Source organism: Gekko japonicus, unplaced genomic scaffold (assembly GCF_001447785.1).
Source record: "Gekko japonicus isolate JY-2015 unplaced genomic scaffold, Gekko_japonicus_V1.1 scaffold242, whole genome shotgun sequence".
Taxonomy (NCBI): domain Eukaryota; kingdom Metazoa; phylum Chordata; class Lepidosauria; order Squamata; family Gekkonidae; genus Gekko; species Gekko japonicus.
In genome coordinates, this window is record NW_015159717.1 from 196,000 (window position 1) to 222,825 (window position 26,826).

The 26,826-nt window shown below is 41.1% G+C and overlaps 1 protein-coding gene across 3 annotated transcripts in view; it reads left to right on the forward strand.

The window, feature by feature from the left end:
- ERG (v-ets avian erythroblastosis virus E26 oncogene homolog) overlaps positions 1-26,826 on the forward strand; it is an 87,885-nt gene that overhangs the window by 29,013 nt on the left and 32,046 nt on the right. For all 3 annotated transcript variants that reach the window (XM_015418044.1, XM_015418114.1, XM_015418187.1), the window contains exon 2: positions 4,867-5,084. In XM_015418044.1, coding sequence (XP_015273530.1) covers positions 4,867-5,084 — 218 coding nt within the window. The remainder of the gene's footprint in view (positions 1-4,866; positions 5,085-26,826) is intronic.

Genomic DNA, 26,826 nt, shown 5'->3' on the forward strand with positions numbered 1-26,826 from the left:
GGGTTACATCAAATTTGATAAAAATACAATATACACAATTAACACACAATTAACACAATTAAAACACTAGTAAAATACCACAATGGCCTTCATACGGTGTCATTGTCATTGCCATTAAAACCTCACAGATGCCAACTCTGGTATGCCGTTCTGACCTGTTGAGGGGAGGCCCAGTAAAGAGGGAGGGACATCCGTCACCCTAGTTTAAAGCCTGGCGAAAGAGCTCCATCTTGCAGGCCCTGCAGAACTGTAAAAGGTCCTGCAGGGCCATGATCTCGTATGGGAGCTCATTACACCAGGTAGGATCCAGGGCTGAAAAGGCCCTGGCCCTAGTTGAGGTGAGGCGGATGTCCCTGGGGCCAGGGACCACGAGAAGATGTTGACTGGCAAATCATCAAGCCCTTCGGGGCTCACAGAGGGAGAGGTGGTCTTGCAGATATGCAGGCCCTTGGCTGTATAGGGCTTTAAAGGTAAGCACCAACACCTTGAAACAGATCCGGTACTCAATAGGCATCAAGTGCAGTTCGCATAGCACCGGGTGGATGTGGGTCCGCACAGGCAGCAACATCAGTACCCGTGCTGCTGTGTTCTGCACCAGCTGCAGTTTCCAGAGCAGAATCAAGAACATGGGAATATAGGACAAGTTAAGCAGACACTTGTTCTGTATAGTGCTGACTTTCTTAGGCACAATACGTTTGTTGTTGTGGCGGTGGTGGTTTCTGCAGTATAAGAAGATTCACTCCCCCCCCCCACTGTTCTGTATGTGAAATTCCCATTTTGCTTTTATTTCCATACATTGTATTGATTTTAGAGCTGTTTTACCTTTTCTAATAATTTTGGAGCCTGCGATGTATTTGATCTGATGACAAGAAATGATAGATGTAATAGTAAATAGAGGAGGAGAAGAAGGAGGAGATTGGATTTATACCCCGCCCTTCACTCGGAGTCTCAGAGCGGCTTACAAACTCCTTTCTCTTCCCCTCCCCACAACAAACACCCTGTGAGGTAGGTGGGGCTGAGAGAGCTCTTTCGAGAACTGCTCTTTCAAGAACAGCTCTGACAGAACTATGGCTTGCCCAAGGTCATCCAGCTGCTGCAAGTGGAGGAGTGGGAAATCAAACCCGGTTCTCCCAGATTAGAGTCCGTGCACTTAACCACTACACCAAACCACTACGCCAAATACAAATGCATAAAGTAGATTAGTGGTATGTCTCATACTAAATGTCTTTTGATTTTACTATGCACTATTATACATAATACTCAATAGTATTAAATATCTTTTGGGTGGGATTAAGACAAGGACTGCTTAAGTTTTATGGAAGAGAATGAGACTTGCTAATTTATATAGTATGGTGTATAGAGAAAAAGTTAGCGGACTGGGACTCTCTAGTTCAGGGGTGTTGGACTCACTGGAAATGTGTTATTTAAAGTTTTAAAAACTCTTTAATTGTGTTTGTCTGTGTCCTTTATAAAGTTTATATCTCCACTACCTGGCATTACCTTTTATGACACACATGGCCTGGTCCAACATCTTATTTATGTCTGATATGGCCCTCATAACAAATGAGTTCGACACCCCTGCTCTAGTTAGTCTGCAATTTAGATGACATAGACCTGCTTTTTCACGGATATTTTCACAGATTTGTGAAAGTGCCTTAACTTAAAGAGCATCTCTTTCACTCCAATATCGTTATCTTGAATCTAAATTTCATTTTTAGTTAAGCTTACGTGCACAGAGTGATGTGCTATACAGCATGATCTAGTTCACTGTATCAGTTTTACATTTAAATTGCTTATATAAGTAACTGCATTTATGAAACAAGTACAACCTCCTTATCAACCAGAAAGTTATGTGGGTTTCTGGTACTAGTACAAGCTACCAGAGCTTTCCTGGAAATTCAAAACCTCTAGTGAACTTCAGTTGGGGTTCTGGGTAATTTTGAAACCTCAAAGCCTTTGAAATTGTTGGCAGTCTGCCTGTGGCATATTTACAGTTACACAACTCTGCCCATTTAATTTTTAAAATCCCTTCTTCCTTTTTTCTTTTTCCCTGGGCCAAACAAAAACAACAAGGTCTTTATATTTGGTGGGGCACATTGTTCTGTGGAAGTGGGTTGCTTGGAGTTCACACTTCGTTTTCCTGCTGGTTTACTGGGAAGTTGGCTGCAATGCAAAAGACACGGGAATAGTTTAGAGAAAACAGGTATGTATAGGGAAGCCATAAAATAGCAACTGTTTGCATGCTTCCCAAATGTATGTCTTAATGCATATTTAATTCAGTAGCCTGCAAAATAATCCTTAATCCCCCAATCTCAGTATTTTTAAAAAAAATCCTTCCTTTTTAGTTTCCATTTATTGTTTTTACACATAACCAATTTGTGTTGTATTTTACAAACAGATTATTTTACAAGGTGTAGAAAAAATTATGATATTATTATGATTAATTTCTTCATTATTAGTGTGCTCTGAGCTGTTTGGAAAAGGAGGTATCTTAACATTTTGTTTGACTACTCTGATAGACCTATGGCATTAGTATAGCCAGCATAAATCCCAGGCTAAGATCCCTTCTGCCTACTCAGAAAAATACATGGCAAAGTTCTCTTGGGACTGTATCACTTCAGAATGCAGGTGGGGACAATGTACTGGAATGTTCCTCTGGGTTAACAAAGAAAAAGAAAACTCTTTACCCATGGAAAACAAAGGAGAAGGCTAGCTTCCACAGATGGGAAGTTTTTGATGTGGGGTAGCTATTCAAATCCACATTTGTGATCTGAAGTGATACAGTAGGAGGGGTGTATCGTATACTTTCCCCTCTCCTAAAATAACCAGCATATGATATGCTGATTTGGAGAATCACAATTGAACAATATGATGGTGCACTTCAGATGGTGCACTTCCAATGGTCACAGACCAGGTATGTGTCCTAACTCTGAGGCCTTGGAGGGATGGTGTTTTAAGTCTGGGCATGGGCTTGCATCTGGACACACAGCCTGTTGGGCTGGCATAGCATTCCTAGTTACATCGTCTTATTATGGCTTTTCTGATATTTACTTTGTATTTTCTAATTTCATTTTGACACAAGTCTAAACTTGTAGAAAATCAACTTTGAAATATTATTTTATATTATCTGTTTAGGTGTCTCTTGCCTAGGTGTTTACTGAATTAATCACTTCTATGTAACCAGTTTAAGTGAATATTTTCCAAAATGACAATAGTTCTTAGGAGGTGAACACAACCATGATTTGCTTCACAAAAGTTGTTGTTGTTCATCACTGCTGTCATGAGTATACTATGGGGCATTTTGTATCATTTGAAGAATCAGTTTATTTGAAAGAGAATATATTTCAGATATGTGCTATAATTCTTGACACAGGTGCTTGCTTTTTAAACTGTATCAACAGCAAGTATGCCGGTTGTGGGTCCCCCCCCCATTTCTCATATCTGTAATTCAAATGAAGAATATACACTGGATTTTAAAATGTTTGTCCCCTACTTTCTGCCCTGTGTGAACAATATTCACAAGTGACGCGTTTCAGATTTAAAGGGGTTTTTATAGGGTGACATGGCAGAATTAGCCCTTTGTTGCTATAGGTAAGATCACTGGTGGAAAGACAGGATTTTAGTGTCCTAGGCTAAGTGGTAAAATTACTAAGGGTGATCAGTGCCATCCTAAGCAGAGTTACACCTTTCTAAACCTATTGACTTCAATAGACTTAAAACACTGTAAGTCTGCTTAGGATAGCTATGTAAGATAATTCACAGACTTGTCCATAAGCCTAATTCTGGTAACGCAAAATTTGAACAACATGCCCATGATGGCATCTGCTGCAATGAATGTGTATGTATTCTTTAGTTTGCTTGAAATCCAGCACTGCTCATCTCTGAAGAGCTTTCATAAGCAGTTGAATGTTTTTGTTTTACTTAAGGAATGCACGTGAAAGGCAGAGAGAGGAACAAACAGCAGCCAGTCATGTCAGTGCTTCACAGGCAAAGAACCAGAGATGCCGTTTCCATATTGGAGAGCCTCATTTCCAGCATCTGCTGCTGGTTAACTGACTCATTTTAACACCTTCAGAGGTGTTTTGTTTTGTTTTTTAAAAAAATCCTAAATGCATTCTAAGCATATGAAAGTCCAGCTTTTTCAACTGGAGTAAATTACATAACACAGAACAATTTGCACACAGTGATATGCATACTTTGGGTGCCCTTAATATGGGGTATTTCTCTTGTTTTCATTTAGACAGGAACTTACTACTAATAAGATTTTTAAAAAGTAGTGAAGACAGACTAGAGAAAGCCTTCACAAAAGTAATGGTGCATGGTCATTCTCACCATGCCAAGAGAGTATCATAAAAAGTCCAGAGTACTTGTTGGGAAGCTTAAAACTCAGGATTTGTGGGGAAGAGACCCACCAAGGAAGGAAGGAAGGAAGGAAGGAAGGAAGGAAGGAAGGAAGGAAGGAAGGAAGGAAGGAAGGAAGGAAGGCATCCCTGAAAGCAGCAGTTTAAAATAGTTTAGAGTCTTCCTTTCTCTCTCTACCGTCCAGCTAGAGTCTTCTAGGCAGGGAGGAAGATACACTTCCCATTTTTCAGCAAAATAATATTTTATTATATTGTAGGGAATATTAATAACATTACGTATCTTCAACTGCTAGTTAGAGAGATGTTACGTGAATGTGAGTGAGAACCTTACATACAGCTAGGGCTTTAGCCAATGTTGCTACAGCTGCTGAAGAGACGTTGTTAGGTTTTTTAGTTGTTTCTCCCAACTGTATATCACTGTTGTTTGGAAGAATGCCGGAATAAAGTATATGCTCAGTGCAACTTGCCTTTCTGATTATCATCTTTTTCCTTCTCTGACTTTCAGGAAGCATTATCAGTTGTGAGTGAAGATCAGTCTTTGTTTGAGTGTGCATACGGAACTCCCCACCTTGCTAAGACCGAGATGACAGCTTCCTCTTCCAGTGAATATGGGCAAACATCAAAGATGAGTCCCCGTGTCCCCCAGCAGGATTGGTTGTCACAACCACCAGCCAGAGTCACCATCAAGATGGAATGCAATCCAAGTCAAGTTAATGGCTCAAGGTAAAGAAATGAATTAAAGACTGGAAGTGAAGCTCTCTTTGCACCTGTTTGAACATGATGTTTCCTCTGAGGATTCTCCCCAGTCAGGGATGGGGAGTGAGCTGCAAGCTTACATGTTCCCTCCCTTGAGAACAGGTGAATGGTCAAATTGGGAGATCTAGCAGTTATTTAAACATGAGCTTTCTCATAACCTTGAAGGGTGAAATACTGATTGAAGACACCCGCTACCAGTTCTTTCTGGGAATGAGAGGAAGTAATGTTCCCCCTAAAAGACCCTTTGTATCATCTTTTAATGGTGTGTTTGTGCAGTCCAAATAACATAATTTCTGTTCCTCTGGCAAATACAAAAAAGTCTGTATTGATCTACCGTGGACTGGCGGGGAGGGCGAGGTAAAGATCAAAATAGTAGTAGTAGTAGTAGTAGTAGTAGTAGTAGTAGTAGTAGTAGTAGTAGTAGTAGTAGTAGTAGTAGTAGTAGTAATAATAATAGGTTTAGCAGTTAGGATTTCAGAAGCTTACATCTAATTTAGCTTTTTTTTTTTTAAAAAAGTGCCCCACGTTTTGTTCTTCAGATTGCAAGGCTATGCATTGTAAACCAACCACAGCCTGATTTTTCAATGTTTTTCTGAGAAGTGGGCTTGCATTAGCAAAGAACTTTCAAAATCAGACTGTGAGGCAATATATTTAACTGGTATCCTCCCCCCTCCCTTTTTTTTTTGAGTTACAGGAGCTGAGACAAAATGCCTTTTAAACCTATATGCTGTCTTTTTTCCTTTAGTGCAAAAGGATGCATTTATATGCTTTAATAGTAAAACAATACTGATGCTAAGTCAAAACTTGTCTTTTAAATTTGCACAGCATGAAAATATTTGTAATCACCAAATTCCACAGTATATTAAAACTTTCAGTATCCTGAGATCTTTGTAACAAAGTTGATTTCAGAAACTCATATCTTTCTTTGACTTTATTTAGCCAATCACTTCTGAGTGGTCCAAGCTTTGATTTCCAGCCTTTAGCAAAGAGCAGTCAGTAAATGTAGAGCAAAAACCAGATAATGTTGTGACATAAAAGGCCATATAATTAAACAAGACAAATTCAACCGATTTCTTCAGATTCCTCAAATATGACAGACATCAATGTAATTATTGAATCCCAAAAGTATTCTGTTCTGCTGTAATACCACATATTTAAAAAATGGTGTTCAGCTGTTGAGAAAACAAGCAACAATATCTGCGATTTCTATAGATTCTAGCAAATCAAACTGATATAAGGTGCCACTCTGTGAATTTATGATGCACCATCTTACCAATGTTCCCTTTGAACACTGTAGAAACTGAGAAAGAGGGACCATAGGTAAATATGTTAGACCCAATTCTTGAATCTATGCCATAGCCTAATGACTTCCTCCATTTCTTAACATAACTAGGGGTCAAATTACTAGTATTTTCCAATAAATAACTATAATGGGTTGACATTGTACTTTGATTTTGTAGTAAACAAATTTAAACCTTGTTCATCTCAGCCCCCAGTTCTCAATGATATAACTTCTGATTTACTGGGTTTTTTTCTCATTGTTATTGTATCCTGTATGGTGGTAAATAAAACAAAAACCACAAGAAAAAGTAAGCTTTAATAGTAAAGTATACTGCCGTCAACATCCATGGACTGGTATTACCTGAATGTAATAAGTATGATTTCTTAATTCATTTTTGATACTCACATCTGACAGAAGCCACTTGGGCTGATACTATTTCTACTGGGGTATGGGGGAAAGTGATGCAGCTGTTTTCATATTCCCAGGACTGGAAGAAATGTACCTTTATTCAAATAATGTAATTTGTTTAATTGATCAGTCTTTAGAAGGCTGCATGAGAAATTTCTGCATCCATCAGAGGACAGAAGGTTAGTGTTATTCATGCATGCACTAGTATGGTACTAGTATGAAGCAGAGGAAGCCAGAGGGGCAAGAAGCCTAAATCATTTCCAGGTGTTGCTTCCCCTTATCTTAAATTATGTCTAACAGTGACTTCAATATACATGTGCAAGGTTAATATTCAAAACCTTAGTTTGATGGCAGGCGTGTAGGAGCTGTGTGAGTTGTTGTCTAGTCCCAATAAGGTTTCATAAGATGGAAATTAGCTTAGGGAAGGAAGAGGCTCAAACAAGGCTGCTAGTCCAAGCAGTGGTTAGTAGCATCTGTTTGATAAAATTATTATCTGAGTGCAGTCTGAACCTATTAAAACTGGGATTGCTGCTGATTTCAAGGAAAATGGGGCTTATACCCAACTAATAGAAGATCTTTATGGGACCAAATTCTTAGTAAAATGTAATCGTAAATTCCACAGATAACCTTGCTTCACATTATTTTGGCTATTTTGGTTCACATTAAAGGTAAAGGTTCCCTTGCTCAAAAGCCAGTCGAATCCGACTCTAGGGTTGTGGTGCTCATCTCCGTTTCAAAGCTGAAGAGCCAGCGCTGTCCAAAGACGTTTCCGTGGTCATGTGGCCGGCATGACTAAACACCAAGGCGCACGGAACGCTGTTACCTTCCCTCCGAGGTGGTCCTTATTTATTTACTTGCAATTTATTGCTTTCAAACTGCTAGGTTGGCAGGAGATGGAACTAGAGACGGGAGCTCACTCCGTCATGCGGCAACTCGGGTCTTGAACTGCTGAACTACCGACCTTCCAGAGCCTGCAGTTCAGCGTCTTAATTGATGACACTATTTTAAAGTAAAATTTGCAGAAATTCTACCAAAAGCATAGAATAGATTTCCATACAATAATTCATTTTTCCTTATGATCAGCATACTGTTTAGCAACCTCCAATGACAAGCAATTCCTACCCACAAAGGCAGGCATAGGGCAGCTATGACTTCCAGTGTACAGCTATTTTTGAAACCACAAGAACAATATGCTTACAAGTTCTTGAAATGAAATACAACATAAGAAATATAATCCAATGTCATAATAATAGGTTTTCTATCAAAATAATGAAGAGCAAAATAAGAGAATATAGATTTAGAAAACTGTAGGCCAACTGAAAGCTATTGTGGTTTGTTGCTTGGTATCAGTATTCCAGAATTCTCCCATCAGTAATTAAATTGTAAATAAGGTATACAAGAAACATCATTTTGTAACTGGCAATTAGGGTTCCCACCCTCTTCACCCTTTCTTCACTTTAACCTTGCACATAAGAAATATTGAAGTGTCTGCAGACTGCTCTCATGGAGAAAGAATCAAATGTAGTAAAACTTAAACCAGCTGTTTCCCTGCACTGCAAAAACAAAGACCAGTGCTGGTAATATTTATAGCTTGCTTGGCCTCTAGTGAGCCAGATGTTGACTGCCTTAATTTGCTGTGATGGCCTTAAGGCTTAGAGCAGCTGGAGAATGCAAGAGAGCCAATGAAATGGAGTATGAGTGGACTGTTTTCACAAAGCTGTGTTGCATTATTAAAAACACATAGCTTTTTGCCTTTGTATCTCAATATATCTTGCTTTATATTATTTGAAGTGACTGTTGCTGGTGTATAGCATTTGCTTGTCATTTCACTGTGTGATATTATTTCAAGTCATCCATACAAACAGGTCAACAGACAATGAAGATAGGATTCAAGGGTGCTAGGCTGACATTAAGCATTTTGGTACCTTACCCAACATAGAAATTTGATTGCTTCATGCTGAATATGAGTTCCTCAGTTATCTTGCCTGGCTGAGCTCCCACTCCCAGTCTTATAACCATGGCATCCAGATCGTCCATGCTGGGGTCATAATCTCACTACCCTGTCCTGTATGCCCCTTGGTGAATCTTGGCCCTCATGCTGAAATTGGCTGTTATAATTCATCCACTGATACTCTCTCCCAGCCTAAACACCTAAGCAACTCCTCCACTCCAATGCAGAAATTCCCTTTACCTGTTGATTCAGTCCTCACAGTCTGATAACTCCAAGTAACTTCTCACCCTATAAACTTTAAAGTTCATATTGAGGCCCCGTTCATACGAGGCAGTTTGGGCCGGGAGCGGGCCGGTTTGGAGGCGCATCAGACGGGCGCGATCCCACGGCAACATCTGCCTGGCATCACGCTCCCGCCTCCAACCCGGCCCTTCCCCCGATGAAGCGCGTCAAAGATGAACCACCTACTTCGGTGGTTCATCCGGTTGAGGCGCTTCATCCTGGCCGTGGGATCGGCGGCGCGGCTTGCCGCCGTCGCATCCCCGGCCCCCTGCCGTACTGCGCATGCCGTGTGGCAGGGGCCATAGATAGGTATTTATATACCACCATGAATGTGCATGGGGCTTTATAGAGAAAATTAGTCATGTCCTGAGAATCTTACAATCAGAAACTAAAGCCAACAAAGAAAGGAAAAAATAAACAGGAGGAGAATAAAACAATTGTAATTCTATCTTGTACCCAACAACAACCTTTTTGGCATAGCAGTTTAAAGAGAAACAAACAGGAGGAAAATGAAATCCTAACATGTATCTCTCCTTTTAGAAGCCAGAAAATTTGCCACCATTTCAATAATTACATCATTGTGGCTGGAAACAAAATAGAGGGACTTATGTTCATCAGGTTGGCTTATTAGAGCCAATAATAACTGATATTTTTGTAATTTGTGGAAAATGTGAAAAAACACTTTTTTTGTTTTAAAGACAAGCCACTTTAGGTTTAGTGTTTTAATTTTTTTTTTGTAACCCACTTCCTAGCAGACTTCTTTGCTTATTGAACACTTTGTGCTAAGAATTTAGGGAGCAAATTCCCTCCTGCATACTGGAGTCTGATAGGTGTATTGAATACAGAGCAATGTTGGAATAAATCAGTCATGGAATGCAATGATAGATAACCAAATTGGCCTGTGGAGCCCCTGAAACAATTTCACACCATGTGGTTTAAAAGAATGAGAGTATATAACAATTACAGTTCATGTAGGGTTGCCAAGTCACTTACTGCTAATAGCGGGGAAGAGTTGTTCCTTGCTGGGACATGCGTATGTGTGCTTCACGCACCGCAATGACATCATCTGGAAGTGACATCATCACATTGGGCACATCGCCGGCTGATGCTCTAGCAATCACCCTGGAAACGCTATGGTTACCATAGAGTTTTCAGACTGATTGCTAGAGCATCAGCCGGCAATGTGCCCAGCGCGATGACGTCACCTCCAGGTGACGTCATCGCGGTGGGCACGTCGGCCTGAGCCGGGCACTTTGGGGGCGGGGTTCCCCCCACCGGCCTTTTCTGGACTGGCGGATTGGAGACCCTTTTAGCGGGGGAACCTCCGCCCTCCTGGGGGACCTGGCAGACCTAAATTCATGATATCTTTGGAGTCCAGAGTGCCCAAATGTTTTTTCAGCTGGCCTCTCAGATACAAATTTATTGGAGGTTTTTGGACCCCACATCTAGAGTAGCCAGAGAACAAGAATACAGTTGAACACCATAGGATGTAATCAGACATGACATAAGGGATCCATGAGGGGATCTCCTGTGAGTTTTTAAAAGTACAAATAGCAGTTATAGGATCCTCCAATGCAGATTGGGACTGTGGGGTAGGGAAGGGAGGCTAACCTCCCATATGATTTTTAGAGTCTCGGTCCCACCCCAGGAACTATTTTTCTGTGTGGGGTGGAGGAAACATTTAAATACTATATTGATATCAGTAAATCTTTCTTCTTCAGGGCAGAGGTAATTTTCATGGGGAAAGTGGAAAGGGTTAACTGCACCACCCCAATGAAACACCTGTGACAAGGTTGCCAGCTCTGAGCTGGGAAATACCTGGAAATTTTGGGGGTGGAGTCTGAGGAGGGCAGTGTTTGGGGAGGGGAGGGACGTCAATGTGGTATAGTGCCATAAAGTCCACTTCCAAAGCTGCCGTTTTCTCCAGGGGAACTGATCTCTGTTGCCTGGAAATCAGTTGTAATCCCAGGAGATCTCCAACCAGCACCTTGAGGTTGGCAGCCTGCTGGGTAAATTAAACCCTACTTATATCCTCATGGATAAAAGTTCAGGCTTTGTTGCTTTGGAGGCAGTGAAGCTAGGGTTGCCAACCCCCCGCTGGGGGTGGGGAAATACCCACTTTTAGAAGACCTCCCCCGATCTGCAAAAATTAGGCAGCAGGGGGGAATGGTGACATTAGGTGACGCTCTAGTCCTAGTCTCTATAGTAAACATAGAGGAGGAAGGTTAGAGCATCAGCTGCTGGAGGACTCAGAACTCACTGTCTGGTTCCCTTTCTACTAGCTGCCTGTGCTAGCACAGTAATTCCCCCCACCAGCGCACAGCTTTTCAGCCCAGAGGATAGCCATGCCTGGGCTGCCACACTTAAGGAGGCTCAGTCAAAGCCAGGTGGGGGGATGCAGCAGCGGGCTTCTTCTTACCTCCACTGGTGCTAGGAAGTTGTCCTGGGCTGGCCCCTAGTCCAGGGCCAGGTGGGTGGCAAGTCAGTGCAGCCACGGCAGCTGGCCATCCATGCTCCAAATTGGTGGATAGCCCAACCTTCCCTGGGCTGCCGTGCTTTGGAGGCTCACTGTTAGTCACAGTCATGGGGTCAGGGAAGCAACTGCAGGCTTCTCCTTGCTGGTGCCATCAGGAAGCAGTCCTGGGTTGGCCCGTGGTCTTGGAAGCCAGATGGGTGAGAATCAGCCGGCGTGGCCAGCCAGGCAAGCTGGTGGGGGCTGGGGTGGTTTCGCTCCCCGGGCTACACTGTGGAGGCTTGGAGTCAGAGCCTTGGGATGGAGGAGGTACATGCCACCTGCTTGCCGGCACTGCTGGGAAACTGTCCTGTTCAGGTCCTAGTCAGCACAGTGTGGCTGGCCATGCCTACTCCAAAGCTGCTTGGGTCAGGCAGTGGTGGCATCCCACATTTTTGCTGATCTCTTTGGTCCTCATCTAGCTCTCTTTTGGTGTTGGATCTTCAGCTCAGTTAATATAGGTAAAGACTCATTTCTTGTATTTGATCATTGTGCTCTTTTTGTGTTTTTGCTCCCACATTTGATTAATTTGTTCCTTTCCTTCGGGTTTGCAGAGGGGTGGGACCTCAGACAGGTAGAATGCCATAGACTCCACCCTCCAAACCAGCCATTTTGTCCTGGGTAACAATTGCTGCCAATCTCCAGGTGAGGGCTACAGATTACTCACAATTACAACTGCTCTTCAGGTAGCAGAGATCAGTTCCTCTGGAGAAAACAGTGGACTCTGTCATTATACCCTGCTGAGGTCACCACAGCAAATTGACACTGTTTGCCCAAAGCCAGAGCACTGCCCCAGAGCCTCTTTCTAGATCTCGTTGTATTTATTTCCACAACGGGCTTTACTGCTAGTGTTTTATAAAGCAGCAGCATATGATAATTTTGTGGGTTTGATCCTCTGGAATACTCAGCCACTTGAAAGGAAAAACAGATGAGTACACTCTATAGGCATTAAATTGAGTTTATGCTCTGATCTGTGTAAAGTTGTTATTTGATTGGTTGAACAAAGTTTGTGTCCAGTGCAGCTTTAATACCAACAAAATTTTATTCCAGGTATGAGCTTATTTGGTCCATTTGTCTCACTGAACTATGTAGATGTACTATTGTTTGTAGAGGTATTGTATTATTTATATAGAAGCCCTAAATCTATCTGGGAAGTTTACCATGTGCTTTTTTGGAGATGGGGGAGGAAGGCTAAGTAAAAGAGTTTGCTGTTCTGAGATTAAAGTTATTGGGGAGTGTGCCACCTCATCCCCACCCTCTGCTTGGCATGCAGAAGGTACCAGGTTCAGTCCCTGGCATCCCCAGTTAAAAGGACCAGGCAATAGTAGGTGATGGGAAAGACCTCCCCTGAGACCCTTGAATGCTGCTGCCAGTCTGAGTTCGCAGTACTGACCTTGATGAACCAAGGGTCTGATTCAGTATAAGGTAGCTTCATGTGTGTTCATGCTAGAATAACCTATCCTGCAGTCACTCCATCAGTTGCTGGGTCCATTCAAGGTACTGGTTACCATGTAGAAGGCCTTTCATGTGAGACTGCCTCTTCTACTATGTCACAGCAGCATTGGTTTTCTGAACAGAGCCTTTTAAAGGTGATTCCTCCTTGTAAATTGGTAAGATCAGCAACCACCCACTTGGAGTCATGGTAGATAACTCACTGAAGATGTCAACGCAGAGTGCAATTGCAATTAAAAAGGTAAATGCCATACTATGCTGGGGATTATTAGGAAGGGAACTAAAAACAAATCAGCCGGTATCATAATGCCCCTGTAGAAACCTATGGTGTGACCCCATTTGGAATACTGTGTACAGTTGTGGTCAATGCATCTCAAAAAAGATATTCTAGCATTGGAAAAAGTACAGAAAAGGGCATCTAAAATGACACTTTCCCTATGAAGAAACGTTAGAGGGGTTAGGGCTCTTTAGTCTGGAGAAACAACAATTGAGGAGTGACATGGTATAGGTTTACGAAATTATGCATGGGATAGGGAAGGTCAAGAAAGAAGTACTTTTCTCCCTTTCTCACAATACAAGAACTCATGGGCACCCAATGCAATTAATGAGCAATAAGCTTAGAACAAGTAAAAGGAAGTACTTTACCCAAAGAGTAATTAACATGTGGAATTCATTGCTATAGGAAGTGGTAGCAGCTACAAGCATAGACAGCTTCAAGAGGGGATTGGATAAACATATGGAACAGAGGTCCATCAGTGGCTATAAGCCACAAAGTACAGATGGAAGACTATGTCTGGGGCAGTGATGCTCTGTAATCTCGGTGCTTGGGGAGCAACCTACCTTGCAGGATGGTTTTTGAGGATAAAATGGAGGAAGAAAGTAAAATGCTGAAGACTAGCTGGCCATCTCACAGCAATGCTGGTTCCGTGGACTTCAGCAGATCATGAGAGGGAAGGCAGGAAGGGTTGCATCAGTGCTTAGTTTTTGTGGGGGAGGTACTTGTGAATTTCCTGCATTGTGCAGAGGGTTGCACTAGATGACCCTGGAGGTCCCTTCCAACTCCATGATTCTATGATTTTAACCTTCCAGGACATTCAGTTGCTGATTTAAAAGTGCAGTTCTCTTACAAAGGAATTTGAAAGGGAGATTAGAAAGAGAAACTGCTGAACTGCAACTAAGAATGAAGCTCAAGACAATGGACTGAATTGAGACCTAGGTTTCCTGTCTCATTACCAATGCTGATTTCTCCATGCCTACCACGCCTCTGCATATCACACCTAATCCAATCATGCCTGCTATTGTCATTCACTTGCTATTGTCATTCAGCATCTGAAATCACTCCAGTCTCCAAGATATTAGGATATACCTGGACTCACATTGTAGGTGTATCTGAAGAAGGAAGCAGTGAGTCATGAAAGCTAATTTGTTGTTGTTCAGTCACACAGTCGAGTGGTGCTACTGGACTCTTGTTGTTCTCTATTGGTCCATCAGGGTCAGTATTTTCTACTCAGACTGGCAGCAGCTCTCCAGGGTTTTGGGCAGAGATCTTTCACAATTGTTGTTGTTGTTCAGTCGCACAGTCGAATCTGACTCTTCGCGACCCCATGGACCAGCTCCCCAGCAGCTTGCGCAAACACAACAGGCAAAAATGATGAGAAGCTAATGGGACAGCAAATAGTGAACAGCTTTTTATTTATTTTGACAACTTTGACATCAGTGACACCATTAAATATATATATAACCTACATAGAAGGGAGCTGAATCTGAAAGTCCCACTGACGTCCCTGTCCTCTCCAGGCTCCACCCCCAAGTCTCTAGGAATTTCCCAATCTGGAGCTGGCAACCTGAATGGGAAGAGATATATGGCAGTATTTAAATTTGAATTTTGAAAGAAGCAAGTTACTTCAGAGGAAGAGGCGGGTTTGGAGAGTGGCCTGAAAGTGACATCACAGGAAGGGGTGGGGTTTTGGTGCAGTGTGCTGGAAGTGACATCATCAAAAGGGGGTGGATTTTGGGAAGTGACATCACTTGACCTTTAACCTGGAAGTGACATTACAGGGCATAACATCATAAAAGGGATGTCACATCCTTGCTAGGCACCAGCTCAAATTTACAGACCTTTGAGATTTTGACAACTTTGTTCGGTAAATTTAAACATCCTCCAATATGGCGATCGGAGGCGTTGAGGGAGACGGAGCCAAGCTTTCCTCAGGAAGAAGGAGATCGGAGGGCTAGGTCAGGTGACCTAACTATAGACTCTTCCTACAGTTTAAAATCGTCTGCCCTCTGCTGGCTAAAGTGATGTACTGGACGGAATCAGCTCTAAATGTTGCTGTATTTTTAAAGGGACAGTGTTTACACCAAGAAGCAGCAAATCTTTGATCATTTTTATTTATTTTATTTATTTTTTTATTTTCATTACATTTATACCCCACCCTTCCGGCGAATGGGCTCAGGGCAGCTTAGAGAAAATTAAGATTGTATGGAGACTCTAAAGTTTAGTTTATATTGGATGGCTGCAAGCAGATTAAAAAGCAATTCCGGAACAAAGGGCTTGGCCACCCTTACTTCATAAAATCTGCCTGCAAAGTGAACGGTCAGATTCTCCAACCAGTATGCGTCAGAAGCAACAAAAGGAAAGACTCTTATGATCTAAGACAAGCAAGGAAGCGAATTAAAGTCCTGGGGAAAGCGGTTTAATTGGACAGAGCCTGTTACATTGAAACTGATAGTGAAAGAAGATTCAACAGAGAAGGAAGAGGATATTTGTGTGATTGCATGGACTGAGGGAACCTTGGCTCCACAATGTTATGTCTGTGGGGGGGAGCATATAGGGCGATGTTGACGTCTCTCAAGGTCTATATTTTTGCTAATTAGCTATGGATTTATTCTCTGTCTAGCCAGATAAGCTGGATCTGATAATTGAAATAATGAATGATGATACTCCTCATGTCTGAAAGTAATTGTTAAGAGTAACAAATCTTTTTTATAAGCAGTTTGTAACCTTCAACACTTGGGCTTTTAGTGCCTTCTTTTTCTTTCTCCCATAGTTGGTAGTTTTCCCTTCCCTTTTCGTTGTAGTTTTGTAGTTTTTTTAGAAATGCAAATAAAGTTTTTTAAAAAAATGCAAATAAAAAACATCCCCTGGGGGGGGGCAAAAAAAAGAATTAAAACTGCTCTCCAGATGGCAGAGATGAGTTCCCCTGGAGAAAATAGCTGCTTTGCATGGTGGACTCTGTGTCATACTCTGCTGAGGTTGCTTCCCTCCTGCTTGGGTCTCCACTATGGAGAAAGACTGTACTTTTCCTAGGTAGAGGCTGCAGGTGGGGGGGGAGGGATAAAAAGCTGAAGTCAGAAGGGCAGATAAAGGTAGGTTGATAGTTGGCTGGGAAGATAGGGTTGTCAACTCCAGGTTGGAAAATTCCTGGAGATTTTGATTGACAGTCTAATCCAGCTTTCCACTTTCTCCCTTCATTTCTCTGATATTTCCACAGTTTAATAGCTAACAGACATCCAAAATTCTTTACCCACATATCTTATCAGTTCATTCCATTCTCAAAGAAGAGAGGGGGGGAAAACATACAGATAACACATACATAGACAGTTCAAATACTTTAAATCGCCTTCTAAAATTTCTAAAGCCTCTTTTAGATCATCACTCTCCTTTCCCTTTAAGTTGCTACTTTACTTTTAAGTAGTTTATATACACATCCCTACTCATATCATTTCATATCAATTCCTTCTCTTTTATCAATTTTCAAGACTAAATAAAGAAAAATAAAAATAAAAAAGAAAGAGAAACAAAAAGACTAATGTGCAGAAAACAAATACCATTACACTCCATTTTACCTGCATATCTTATCAGTTCATTCCATTTTTAAAAAGGGGGGGGGGGAACACAGTTCATTTCATTTTCAAAAAAAGAGGGGGGGAAGCTCATTTTACCCAAATCATATCAATTCATTTCATTTCAAAAATAAAAATAAAAAAGAAAGAAACAAAAAGACTAATGTGCAGAAAACAAATACAAATACACTCCATTTTACCTGCATATCTTATCAGTTAATTCCATTTTCAAAAAAGAAGGGGGGGGGACATGCAGAAAACCGATACACAGACAGTTCACACATTTTAAACCACCTTCTAAAGTTCTGAAGCCATGTCCAAATGTTTTCTCTCCTTGTAGAGGCAACAGGTCATTTTAAATCCTTTCTCCCTGCCATTCCAAAAAACCTCTCTCCCTCTTACGCTGTTCTTTTTCATCTTCCTGCCGACTCTCTCTAGTCTCTTTCTTTTCCCATTTTCCTTCATTTTGGTGGGAGATCTTTGTATTCCTCTTATTACCTCTCTCTTCACGTGGACCTTTCTGGTTGTCTTTTTTTTCCCGTTTTTGAGTCGCTATAATTCCCTTTTCCTGTTCTGTATAAATCTTTACCAAACATTGTCCATTTTGTTTTGACTCTTCTCCACTCTCACTCTCCGTTTGGGGGGCGTGGAAGCTTGCAAACGCCTGTTTGATGCCTTCCTCTATCCCTTCCTTCAGGATCTTTAAAAACTGCTCAACCGACATTTCTCCTATTAGGGTGTCGTCTCCTGTTTCCTCCTCTTTATCAGTCTCCTTTGCCAACGCCATTTCTTCACAAGTTTTTCTTTCTTTCGCTGCTGTTCTAGTCCAAATGCCTTAAATATATAAATAAAAAGAACGGGAGGCAGCAGCTAACAGGAACATGGTGGCCTTGTTCCTTCTCTCAAACCACTCCGGCTTCGGGGCAAGAAGTGGGCACCCCCCGCGTTGCCAGTCGCGGGAGGGGCCACAACAGAGCCCCCTGCTCCAGCTCTCTCTCCAGGAGAGCTGGCCAGGTGCTCCCGAGAGCCCCGGACAAAGCGGAAAGGAGTCGGGCATCCTGAGCTCGATCCGAGACCCGCCCGTCGCCGTGCCGTGCCGACCGGAAGACCTCAAATCATATCTATTCTTGAAAAAAATCTCTGTCTTTCTGAAAAATATGTATATTATCTTGAATTACCATTTTTCTGTCTCCATAAATCAACCAACCCCAAATTGTCCATCAGCTCAAAGAAAAGTTTTGGTAGTTTACGTTGAAGCATTTTAATATTTTTTTCTCAGTGGTCCTGTCCATTTGTGGGGAAATCACTCCATTCCAATCTTCCATCAAACACCAACTTTGGTAAGGTAAGTCTATTAAACTCTCCATGACTCTTTTGTAGAACACCATTTTATTTTCATTTGGAGCATATAGTCCCACCACCATGGTCTTAATTCCATGTAAATTAACTTCAGTGCCCACAAACCTGCCATGATCATCACTCAATACCAATTCTGATTTTAGATGAGATTTAATATACAAACAATTTCGTTTCTCTTTTTAATGTCTGCCAGAATAAATTCCTCACCCAAGGTTTTATTAACCAAGTATTTTATATTTTTGTTATATGCGTCTCTTGTAAACAAATAATATCTTGCTTTAATTTTTTTTCAAATAATAACTTTTTTCTCTTTTGAGGAGCATTTGCTCCATTGATATTCCAAGTTAAACATTTGTAGTCCATATTCTGATCAAAAATTTAAAAAATAAAAAATATAAAAATTTAGTTAGTATTGACATTTGCTCAGTATCTCCCTTCTCCAATTCCTGTTGTTTCTGTTTTTCTTGCATAAATTCTGTTGAATTCTCCATTTGCATCACCTCAAGATCTCTTTTAAATCTTTCTACAGTCTCTGACCTTTGGAACTGAGTTCAATCTAAATCTCTGTTTCTCAGAAGTAAAGATCACACCCTCCAAAGTGTCAAATCAAAAGGCAATCTTTTTCTGCCTTAATTTTTTTCAGAAAGGCATAACCTTTTCTTTTACACAGAATTCTAATAGAGATTTATTTCAAAACAATTATATCTGTATTGTCAATTTTTAATTTTGTTGTAAAAAGTTGTTGGAGAATTTGGTCCCTCGTCTTCTTTCCCACAGAGTGAACCAGAATATCCCTTGGGACACTTCTTGGCCGAGTTTAGACTGGCAGTTTGCCCCAATATAGGCATGTGTGAGGAACATTTCACAAGCTGATTAAAGGGGCCGTTCAACAGGCACATCTGTCCGGCGTTCCCCACCCGTACTCAACCCGTCTTCTAGCGCTTGCCTCCTGGGTTTAAAAGATACCTGGTGAAAGTGGTAGCAAACCCTGGAGAGCCCGTTTATCCCACTTCATTCCGCTTCCCGGAAGTGTAAACGCTAACTGCTAAAAGCCGGGAACAGCCCGCATTAATAATGTGCACCAGCTGTTTATGCTGACTGACCTCCTAGCCTCACTCTGGCACCAGGAAGGTGCAGGTGATTGCCTTGAAGAGGGGTAGTGATGTCGCCAGATGTGCCTATGGCCCACAGTGGTTGGATCCTGCCCTATTTGCTGCTGTGCATAGATTCCTAGGCATCTGCCACAAGGAAAACGCCACTTACAGCTGCGCCTCCAGGCCACCAGTGTGAACGCTCCCTCACACCTCCTGCCAGTATGCTCCCACATCAGTCCGCACGTGTGCCTGGGAAATCCCAGAACAGTTTGTTCCAGCTCTTTTTTGCAATGACTCCCTCCCGCTTCAAACTGCCAGTCTGAACTCGGCCCTTGTTTTGGCAAACCTAGAATTTATTCTATAAAGTTTGCCAATTTCTGTCTCCATTGCTTCCCGATTCAAAAAAATTGCCAAAAGTGAAATAATCCTTTCTCTAGTATCTTCATCAGTAACCTCTGGGATAGCTCTCAATGTCAAACAAAATTCTTTCTCAGTTCCATTAAAGCCAGATTGTCTAATTGTCTTTGCAGTTCTCTGACTGTGACTTCTGTTTTATTCTGTAAAGTCACAACCTTGTCATTAATATGCTTGAGCTCTTCAGCCATTTGTGTTATATATCTTTCAAATTTTTAACTTTCTGTATCATTTCCTCTTTTAACTTTACAAGTCTTTCATCCATTCTTTTCTCAAATGCTTCTATTTTATTTCCAAGATTTTCAATTTTATTTCCCAATTGTTAAAATAGTTTCTGAATCAACTCCAATGTAACTATTTTTTCCTGCAGGTAGATCTATCAAACCTTTCGTGTGTAGGTTTTTGTCTGGTACTCATTGAGGCAGAGTGAACAATAAAAATAGTTTATTTTATAAGAGGTCAAACAAACAAGGTGCAGAAATATAACAGTAAGTGGGTGAAAAGAAATCAAATGCCCTAACCTAAATATGTACTGTCCCTAGCTCACTATCTGCAGTGGCCTTAGACTACTCACCCTTCCCTCAGGATGAGGGTTTCTTCCCTGCAGCAGCCTTCTTTCTGACTCTGCCCTCTGGGAAGAAGAACAACTTTTCCTGCTGCTCCAGATCTTTTATTCCAAGCCCTCCTCTTTTCCTATTGGTCAATTTTGGCTCCAAAACCTCTCAGGGGCTTCTGGGAGTTGTAGGCCCAGCCTCACCTACTGCTAGCCAGGCTCCCTGGGCCTAGTAGGCCTCTGGTGGCACAGCCCAGATCATGACATACATAAAGACCAGAGAAGAGTTCATACAGGAAATAGAAGAGACACAACAGGAATGAAAAACTAAAGCAGGAAGAAACAAAAAGAGACACAACAAAGGACTTTGAAATAAGTCTGGAGAAATTATCATAACTTTAATTATCTCGACAGACTTAAAGATATATAATGAGCTTCAGGAATGGTGGTGAAGCTAGGTTTCCAGGGATCCCCCCCCAACCCTCCCAATGGAAGAGTCCACAGCACTTCCATGGGAGGAAGAACCATGGGAGACGGCAGAGACTCGTTCAGTGAACATGAACTCCAATGAGGGAAGCTCTTCTTGAGAATTTTTCCAAGAAATAAGATATCGTGTAACTTGTGCGCCAACTTACTTTGTTTGTAGTTTTTATATACAAACTAGATGTAAGCTGAACAGATATATAGTTTAATAATAAGCAGAATAGAAAAAAAGATAGATAAGCCTCAATATACTAGTTTAAGTTTAATGGTTTACAATAGTTTAAACATTAAAAAGTGAAATGACAGTGTTTAAAGCTATGGAGGAAGAAAAGCCTCAAGAAGAATGGTAGATAGAGTAATACTCTTTCCAAGCCCATAGTAAAAGAAATATCAATATTTAGATTTGTGACTCGCCAAAACAAAGGGTTTGGACTGCCTGTAATAATCAAAGAAAAAGTGTTTAATGTAATGATTTCCTTTCAATTTATGAAACGAGTAATTGTTTTTTGTGCTTGAAAAATAACAATAATAATAACAATAACAATAAAAAAGAACATTAGAGAAGCCAATGCTGGATCAGGCCAATAACCCATCTAGTCCAACACTCAGTCACACAGTGGACAAAAATACCAGTTGCCATCAGGAGGTCCATCAGTGGGGCCAGGACACTAGAAGCTCTTCCACTGTTGCCCCCCCCAAGCACCAAGAATACAAAGCATCACTTTCCCCAGAGTTCCTATTTATACCTTGTGGCTAATAGCCACTGATGGACCTCTGCTCCATATGTTTATCTAATTCCCTCTTGAAGCCGTCCATGCTTGTAGCCACCGCCACCTCCTGTGGCAGTGAATTCCATGTGTTAATCACTCTCTGGGTGAAGAAGTACTTCCTTTTATCTGTTCTAACCCAACTGCTCAGCAATTTCATTGAGTGCCCACAAGTTCTTGTATTGTGAGGAAGGGAGAAAAATACTTCTTTCTCTACCTGCTCTATCCCATGCATAATCTTATAAACCTAGATCATGTGACCACTCAGCCATCGTTTCTCCAAGCTAAAGAGCCCCAAGTGTTTTAACCTTTCTTCATCGAGAAAGTGTTCCAACCTTCATAGGGAAAGTGTTCTATTGCTTAACAAAAGCAAGTTTCTTTTCTCTTAAGAGTATTTTTCTATTACCTTCTAGCTTCTGAGTTAACTCATTTTTTGTCTTTATACTAAAACACCACATATGTAGACAACTAGATTAAGCATCTAATATAACTCTGGCAGGAAATATGTACCACCATTAAAATGATATTAAGGGATTTCCTGTGGAATCCTTAAAGCTGTCTTCAGTACATTCAAAGGCCCACTACACATAGACATTTTACTGCACCATTCTTTTTCCTTTGAGGTATTTATTCTGCAGCTACAATTTTAAAAACACACTTTTATAAATTGATGTGGAACATCACTACTGATATGTGAGGGGTGGTGTCCAAAGTTGTTGTTTTTTTAATTTTCGCAATTGCCCTATCATAGCTGCACATCCTCATGGTTCAGGTTTTGTGCATCCATTTCATTCATTGAATGAAAGGGAACTGAAAGGAACACAGGCAAAGGGGGGAAACCCACTCTTGAAACTGTCTAGACTTTTTCTGAAACTGACAAGCAGCTGTGAAGCCCTGTTTTTCATATTGCTGAGCACTAGAGGATTCTCTGTTGTGTTATCAGCTACTGTTAAAAATGGGAAAGAATCACATGACCTCATAATATGGGGAAACATATTGAGTGTACAGAATGCATGGTAGAACCCACTGACACTAGCATTGCAAACTGTGATCACTGGCAGTGTGTTTATGCATGCACACCTGTGCAAAATCAGCTGCAATTCTACCACACTTTGCACAGGGCTGCAATTTATATGGGGTAGGACTCCTCTGGTAGAAGGAGAGCTTTTTTAGGCTTGTGCCACTAAACTGAAAAAAAATGGGGCAGTATTTTCACTGATGCCCTAGCACAACTGCATAGTAACACTAATTTCCTGCCCTTTCTTGCAAATTTGCATGGTTTCTTTGTGATTCTCTAATTTGATCCTGATCGTGACCTTGGAAGTTTTTTAAAGCCTGTCCGGTGTGGATTACATTCTTCCTTCAAATGGATCAATCCCAAGCGATTCTTAATTTTGGCAGTTTGCAGAAGGTCCATGTGGCTCAGCTGCTATTTTAATGTTAGGCTTCCAGAGACTGTCAGAATGGTCTGTCCCCCCCAAAAAAAAAATCCCTTTGTTCACTAAAGTGTTAAAGGGAAAAATGTTTTTAAAGCTTTAGGCTTCCCATCCCAGTGTCTCTCTCTCTTTACATCTCATGTCAATTTCATTCTGCACTGATGACCCCCCCTTTGTTTTGTTTGCATGCAGCACTGAAATTCTTTTTCTTTTTTGCCATTTTCTTCCTCTCCAATATCTCTTTCAAGTCAATACCAGCAGGGAACTAAACCTCACACAGCTCCTTTTAAACTTCCCCCCATCATTAATTTTTTTCTTATTTGGTGATCCGAGACTAACAATACTCTCATGTTGAAAAATTTACAACTTTAAAAATGAGGGGGAGCTTCGTTAAATCTTGTTTAGTTCTCTACCTATATTTTCTCTCTTACCCTGTCCTTCCCTTTTTTGTAATCTTATCTCATGCAGCCTAACAGCTCCTCCTATACGATGGCCTGTTAGAGCTTTCTGGAGGAAAATGTTTCAATTTGCCTTTTCTTTTCTTTTTTTTTACAGTTGTGTTTCAGCATTTTTAAAAATAACTTTTATTGATTTATTTCTCCCCTCCACTTCCCCAGATTTTTAAAAACTAAGATTGGGGCTCCAGCCTACATTTTGCCTATAATTTCCCCACCCCCTGAGTCTGAGCAAGGTGTTAAAGATTCTCCTTGTTTTTATAAATGCATTGATAACTTTGTAATTTTGTAAAAGTCCTATGATGTAGCAAGAAAGGGGTATGGTGGAAGGCAGACTCACTTGATTGTAAAAGGAGATGCTTGTGATTGATCTTCAGAAATCAGAATTTATACCTAGAACTGAAGCTCGCAGAACCAGCAATTTGTTATTTAAAAAAACCCAAAAACGTCTTTGTTTATATTTTAAAAAAACTGGAAGACACACATGTAACTTAATATTGTACTAAAAGTGGTTAAGGAATTCCTGTATTCAGTTCTTTGGCTTCATGAAGCCTATTAAATGCCCTTCTGAAAAAAATGAGGGGGAAATGGAGCTTGTACACTGATGAAGGGGGCAGGATGATGGAAGGTGCAGAGTGGGCAGAATAACCTCGATGTGGGCGGTGAGTGTTCTTCGAGGGGCAGCAAAAAGTCTTGAGGAAATCCAAGGGAATCTGTACGCTTTTGAATTACCTTTGGCTTGGAAATGAAACAAGGGGGAAATCAGCACAACAGCACTCTTAGAAAACCTGGGATAATGGTGACCAGAAAGCAAACTGAGCACTAAAGGGAGGAAAATCAGTGCAGAATGACAAAGAAAACCTGATGGACATGCATGGTGAAAGCAAGGGAAAACACCCATGTATAATAAGCCAAAGAAGTGTGCCTAGCTGCAAACCCTCTGCAGATTTTCATAGCAGACTTACTATCAAGCATGGTGTACTAAAATAAAAATTTAAATTTCACCTCATTGTGCATTCAGCATTGTGGAACATGGCTTCAGTAAAACTCAGTTTGCACTGTAAGTCATACATATTAAGTGATAAAGGCTGGAAGTAATGGGGGCCATTAAGTGTGTGTATCCATCCACAGTTAAGAGATGAGTCGTGAATATCTTTTTTCAATGAAGAGGTTAACATATATATCTATCATTATGATCAATATACCTATACTATTCATTAAGCATAGTGAGCAAACTGTATGCAAGACATCTTTTATGGAAATTTAGAGAATGGCGGGAAATGACTCTATTCTAGCAGAAGAACAGGCTGGGTTTAGGGAAGGGCATTCTACCTTAAATCAGTGTATGGTTTTGGACCACCTGATCATGAAATACTCCTCCAATTCATGTGTTTCACTCTTTGCTGCCTTTCTGGATTTGAAATCTGCCTTCAACTCAGTCTCAAGGGATATTCTCTGGAACAAACTAAGGGATCGATGCTAATCGATAGACACCTTTTGTTTCTTATTAAGGCCCTTTACAACCAAACGTTTGTAAGGGTGAGGTGTACTCCACAAGAGCCTCACGGAGCCTATTAGAACTAACAGGGGGGGGTCAAACAAGGTTGCCTTCTTGCGCCCCTTGTTTTTAATTTTTATATTAATGACCTGGTAACATTTATCAACAAACCTGAGTATCATGATCCAAGGCTTGGCAGCAGATATATAGGGGTCCTTCTATATGCAGTTGATGCTGTTTTACATTCAGAGACCATAGTAGGCCCCAAGAGAGCCATGAGTTCCTTTACCCAGTAATGCTGTGAGAACAAATTAGAATTTCTCAAAAATGAAAATAATAGTTTTTATGGGGGGGACCTCCAAAAATATATCACTGGCTTCTTGATGCCAGTCCTATAGAACAAGCCTTTTGTTTTAAATATTTAGGGTGTCTTCTTCCAGAACAACAGCTTGAGAACCGTTAATATAAATTCTGTCATTTCTGATGCTAAAAGGAGTTATGGGGCAATTCAGAAATGTTACTGGCACAAGGGGGGCAAAGGTGTGCTAGCTTTAAGAGTATTTAAGGCCAAATCTCTGGCCCAGCTTACCCGTGGAGCCCCAATTAACATTACTTCAAACATCAGGAAATTGGACACGGTTCAATCTAAATTTTTCAGAACAGTTTACAAGTGCCTAATGGTGTTCCTAATGCTTGTTCCTGTTCAGAATTGGGTGTGATAACGGTAGAGGCAAGGCTATGGTTAGCAGTGATTCTGTATTGATTAAAATTAGTATTCCTTCCAAGGAGATTGCTAAGGTTAATACTCCTAAATTCCTCTGCTCCTCTATGGATAAGGGCATTGAAAAAGAAATTACCTTTTTATGGGTTTTCCGAGCAATTTCTATTCTGTCTGGGTTATGATAAGGCCAAGGCTCAAACAGAGGGTTAATGATACTGCAAGGCAACATGATTTGAATAGAATAGGGAAAGGGAGACTTTCTAATGAGGGCAACCCCTATGCATTATCTTACCCATTTATGAAATCAAGAGTATAGGAGAGTATTCACGCTAATGCACTGTGACACACTTCCCACAGCTGTCCTTAAAAGAAAGTATAAAAAGATTCCCTATGAAGAAAGTATTTGCCCTTGCTGTAATGAAGGTATAGAATCGCTAGACCACATCCTGTTCAACTGCAAGGTGTATAACGAATTTTGTGAATCCCTTCTTCTTCCTATGTCATTACCTTTAAACAGAAGACAGAGATTGTGCCTTCTGATGAGTTTTCTTTCAGAAAGGCATCACGTTATTTACCAGGTACCTAGATTTGGCTGGTTTGCTGCAAGACATAGGAAAACTCTAATACCTCAAGTAGTGGATTGTTGAGATTTTAAACTTCATAATAGAATTTGTAGCATTCTACTGTATTCTGAATTATTTTATTATGAGGTATCATTCAAATTCTATTGTGAATGACATTATTATTGTTGTATTGCCCCAATGAGGCATTTTATTCTTTGTGATTAATGTTCTGGTCATAGACGGTGAATAAGAACATAAGAGACGCCAATGTTGGATCAGGCCAAAGGCCCATCCAGTCCAACACTCTGTGTCACACAGTGGCCAGAAATACCAGGTGCCATCAGGAGGTTCACCAGTGGGGCCAGGACAATAGAAGCCCTCCCACTGTTGACCCCCCCCCCAAGCACCAAGAAGACAGAGCATCACTTGCCCCAGAGCCCCTATCTATACCTTGTGGCTAATAGCCACTGATGGACCTCTGCTCCATATGATTATCTAATTCCCTCTTGAAGCCGTGCATTTTTGTAGCCGCCACCACTTCCTGTGGCAGTGAATTCCATGTGTTAATCACTCTTTGGGTGAAGAAGTACTTCCTTTTATCCATTCTAACCCGACCGCTCAGCAATTTCATTG